Below are 5,061 nucleotides of genomic sequence, written 5' to 3'. Positions count from 1 at the left end.
GGAAAACATCGTTACATTTTTATTTCCATTTCCGCATAGAAAATTTCCATTCCCACTTTAATCTTTCCTCTTTGTTTCCATTTTTCCTCCGGGAAATTGCAAAGTCTGCGTTCTGTTTTTATCCCTATTCCAAAGTGTCGATACATGATTTTGTTACATTATTGTTAGGTACAATATAAAGTAGAACAAACTCTCAAATGGTTATGTTCCTTATGGTAAAACTTGCAGACCAGGTCCAAGTCTTAAACTTAGCACGTGTGCTCGCATTTTTGCTTTATTCCGCAATATTCGTTTACTAGGTGACAACTTTCCCGTCGATTGATCTAGATTTTTCCGGTGAATGTTTGTTAGTGAGAAATGATGTTTCGTTGACTAAGAATCGCAGTTTTGATTTCGTCAATCTAAAGTTTATATTTGTGGTCGTCTACGTCTGTATGTGTTTCTAAAGAAAATTAGGAGTATATATATTATTTAAAAGAAATTGGAGGAGTTACGGACTGGTGAGCTACTTACAACCCAGTGGCCACTATTGTGCGTTGCGTAGAGGGCCCAGTGTGGCTGGGCCTCCTCGACCTCCCTGCGGCCCGGTGCCTGTGGTGTTCCGAGCTCAAACGCCGCTCTGCCTCGCCGCGTCTCAGCCTTGGTGCGGTGCGGCGGCGCGGATCCTGACTCCCGTCTCTCGAGTCGTCCCCGCTCTCACCGGTTGCTTGGCCACAGGCAGCCCACCGCACTTCCTTGGCCACTATCTGAGCTTCCGTCTTAGGGGAGACCGCTGCTTCCGCGACGGCCGGTGGCGCTGCGCGTTCGGCTTCCCGTGGCTGACGGAGGTGCCTCCGCCGCCGGGGAGTTGAGCCATGGACTGGTTCGCCGCCATCGTCAGGTCGCCCGTCGCCACTTCCTTCCTGTGCTCAGGTCAGGTACTGTTCACCCAGGTGTGCTCCCTCCTTCGTTTATACTGTACTCCCTATGCTCTTATATTATGGGATGGAGGGAGTAAATTATAATCTCTGATTATATGTTGTTCAGTTTCGTAATCGCTCGGTCGCTTATCTGTTTTGTTTGGTGCATCCTTGACTGTGTATACTGTATAGGAATTGAAGTTTAAGTAGCAATTTCACGGATTTGATTCTATCTGAATGACTGAATGCGTCTACATAGAGCAGAGTCCCAATTATGCAGAACCCATCCAACACACACATACACACGCAGGTGCTTGATCTATACCCAACGGTGACTATTCTGCATAATCTGATGCCTGTGACACGTACTTCAGTAGGATAAGACTTAGTCTCGTTTGCCGGAGACTATATCAATCAAGGATATTTATAGCTACAGCAACGTGCCTGCTGCTCCTGCAATTAAGCTGCAAGACTAGATGGTTGGTTATTGACTGGTCGCAGCTCACAAATCACAATCTAGCGCCACTGGGACAGTGAACCGAGTATCCTCCTTCGCAAAGTTTCGCCAAAATAAATATAGTGATGAGTACTAGCTCCAAAGACAAGTAGCTGATGTGGCTGCCTGATGGTACATATGGTATCTGTCCAAGCCAAAATTCTACAAGGATAACCATTACACGCAATCCGTCTCACACGTCAGTACAGATTTACAGTTACAGCAACGTGTTGGTGCTACAATTTTGATATTTATAGTTACAGCAACGTGCTGGTGCTGTAATTAATCTGCAACACTGGATTGTGGCTGACTGGTCGCTGCTCACAAATCACAATCCAGTGGCTCTTGGACAGTGAACTGAGCTGTGCCCTCCTCCGCACAATTTCGCTAGAAGAAATGTAGCGATAACTACTAGCTCCAAAGAAAACTAGCATGTGTGTCTGTCTGGTGGCACGTATGGCATCTGTCCAAGCGAAAAATCTACAATGGTATGGTCGCGCAACCTGTCTCACACGTCACTGCAACTTTTGCTTCACTGGAGCTTTCCTACCTGGCCCATTCCATCCATTGGATGACTTCTGTGAAGACCAGCATAAAGATTCAATTAGTATACCTTTCTGAAAAATCCGTCGCCACACTGTTTCTGAACCTCTTGTTTCTTTCTTTTGCTCCAACAGTTCCCTCTATAAAAGGCCTTGCAGCGATCCTGCCTTTTCTCCAAGAAAGAAAACAAACAAGTTCTTTGTTTTGGTTAGGACCAATGGGTTTGATTTTCCGGGTACTACTAGTCTTTCTTGTGGTGCTCGCCGCACTCGCCACCATCTCCAACGCCCATGGTGACGGTACACTCACTCTCCGATGCCATCCGGATGAGGCTGCAAGCCTCCTCCAACTGAAGAAATCTTTCTCTTTCTTCCGTTACCCTAGTGGCCTTGAGTCATGGCAAGATGGTACCGACTGTTGTCTTTGGGAAGGCGTTGGCTGCAGCAATTCCTTCGGCCATGTCACTGCTTTGGAGCTCGGTGGTTGTGGCCTCTGTAGTCAGGGCCTTGACCCTGCAATCTTCAAGCTCACCTCGCTCCAATTACTCGACCTTAGCATGAATAATTTTGGCATGCACATTCTCCCGGCAAGCGGGTTTGAGAGGCTCTCCTTGCTGACTCACCTCAACCTCTCCAATTCGAGATTCCAAGGCAAGATACCCATTGGCATCAGCAAACTTGTCAACCTTATCTCCTTGGATCTTTCTGTTTCCTATTATGACACTACTGAAGATTCACTTAGTGACTATGATAGCAGCATCGCTATCATTTCTTATGTGTTCTGGCTGCCCAACTTTCAGAACCTAGTGGCCAACCTCAAAAATTTGAGAGAGCTCTACCTTGATGGAGTGGATATGTCTAGCAGTGGAGACTGGTGTCATGCTCTTGCAGAATCTCTTCCAGATCTCCGAGTTCTTAGCTTAAGTTCTTGTTTTCTCGGCGGTCCTATCTGTTGGTCCCTCTCAAGACTCCACTCTCTAACTGCAATAAACTTGGAAGATAACTTTGATATACCGGCTACTTTTCCAGAGTTTTTCATGGATTTTTCCAATTTAAGTGTGCTCCAACTTGCTCGGACAAATCTCCAAGGGTGGTTCCCTCGTAGAGCTTTTGAATCAAAAACTCTGCGAGTTCTTGATTTATCCGGGAATCAGGATCTCTTAGGGCATGTGCCCAACTTCTCCAATGCAAGTTCCTTAGAGACAATGATGCTAGACGGGACCAATTTATCCTTTGCAAAACCAGGATCGTTTAGCAATTTCAAGTCTTTGAAAAGGTTAAGTTTTGATGTGATTTTTTTCTCAGTGGATCCTCCATCTTCACTCGATATCCTTGGGTCTCTACGGCAATTGCAAGTCTCCCAGGTGGACTCGGCAGTAGATGTAGGGGCAATTTTCTCATGGATGTCAGACCTGCAGAATTTGCAAAGCTTAAAACTCTCCTGGTGCAACTTCTCCCAGACATCTTTTTCTTCAGTTGCCAAACTCAAGAGCTTAAGAAGCCTGACAATTTCTGACTGCAGCTTAACTAGACCAGTGCTATCAACATTAGGTTATCTAGTAGATTTGAGAAGCCTGGAGATCTTTAATTGCATATTTAGTGGTTCAATACCGTCTGCAGTTGGCAACCTCACAAACTTGAGAGTCTTGAAAATCAATGGATGCGACTTTTCAGGGCCGATACCATCTTCAATTGGTAATCTCATGAACCTGAGAAGCTTGGAAATAAATGGTGCTTATGGCTCTTTCGACAGCCGTGCTGGCTCTTCTGTGGCAACACCATCTTCAGTTGGCAACCTCAGTAACTTGGTAAGCTTGGAAATCTGGTATTGCTTTTTCTCTGGGCAAATACCAGATGCAGTTGGACTACTCAAGAAGTTGGCAGTTCTTCGACTTGGACAGTGTGGCTTTTCTGGACGCATACCAAATTCAATTGTTAACTTGATTCAACTAATTGATCTAGATCTTTCATCTAATGTTCTCAACGGTAAGATTGTATAGATTTTTTTTCTTTTATGATGAATAATATTTATTTTCAGGAGAAAAATTGTTCTTCTACATTTTCAAGATAAGTAAATTATAACCCCAACTATACATATTGCAAATGACATAATTTACAACATTGCTTATGTCAGATGTATGATACATCTTACTGAGTCCAACATATTTTTCTTTTGACAATCAGAGATCGATGTCTTTCTTTATTGGTTAGTATGCCATAGATGGATGCTTCAGGAGGCAAATTTACTTTAGCGAGCGATAGTAAGTAACACACATTCACTAAATATATGATGGGTATGCTGTGAACAACTATACAGGATGAAGAAAAGAGGGAGTGCTACTTTCGAATTTCTAATTAGATAATTTTCATGTCCTTAAAGAATCAATGCTCTGGGAAGTCGATCATTCTGAGAGTATGAATTTTAAAATTGTGTCACATATATTTTTGCAGTCCTGTTTCCAATTATGACATAAAATCGAATTCGGTGAGTGTGGTTTTGAACTGTCTTGTGTCGAATCTATTTTATTGCATGTTGGAGACATACCACAAAAATCACAAAAGCTGGTCAGCCAAATAATTTAATAGGAAAAAGCTAGTTAGGCAAGTAGGACATAAAGATAATCCATGTAATACCAGCCTTAGGACACAATATTGTCAAAGAAGCAGTGCTCTGGGAACTCATTTGTGAGAATATGAATTTTAATATTTTCTCACATATATTTTTAGTCATGTTTCAAATTATGACATAAAACCGAATTCAATGCGGTTTTTTAACTGTGTTGTGCTAAACTTACTTTTTTACATGTTGGAGAAATAACCACGGAAATAGGAAAGTTAGTTAGCCAAATAATACAATGGGTAAAAGCTAGTTAGGCAGGTAGGATTATCATAAATCATAATACGTGTAATATCAGCCTTAGAACAAATTAAAGCCAACGATTTAGTTTGCAGCACAAAGTTAATTGGGGTGTGTGTTGTGCCTTCTCTTGATAAAGTGGCATAAGCGTAAATCATGAAAATAAAAAGGAATGTTATTGTATCTAGGGCACTTCCAGTGGTATATCGGTAGTGTGCCACTAGGATAAAACATAAGGTGGAGAAACTCATGACCCCGAGAAACCCC

The 5,061-nt window shown here is 42.8% G+C and overlaps 1 protein-coding gene across 1 annotated transcript in view; it reads left to right on the top strand.

Moving 5' to 3' along the window:
* The first annotated feature begins 2,106 nt into the window (after positions 1-2,106).
* The window catches only part of LOC119266764 (receptor like protein 22-like), a 9,514-nt gene continuing 6,559 nt past the window's right edge, over positions 2,107-5,061 (top strand). The window contains exon 1 of the mRNA XM_037548046.1: positions 2,107-3,923. Within this exon, the coding sequence (XP_037403943.1) occupies positions 2,156-3,923 (1,768 nt within the window). The 5' untranslated portion in view covers positions 2,107-2,155. The remainder of the gene's footprint in view (positions 3,924-5,061) is intronic.

This window comes from Triticum dicoccoides, chromosome 3A (genome assembly GCF_002162155.2).
Source record: "Triticum dicoccoides isolate Atlit2015 ecotype Zavitan chromosome 3A, WEW_v2.0, whole genome shotgun sequence".
NCBI lineage: Eukaryota > Viridiplantae > Streptophyta > Magnoliopsida > Poales > Poaceae > Triticum > Triticum dicoccoides.
Note: the sequence above shows the minus strand (reverse complement) of the source record. Positions and strands in the feature narration are given on the sequence as shown.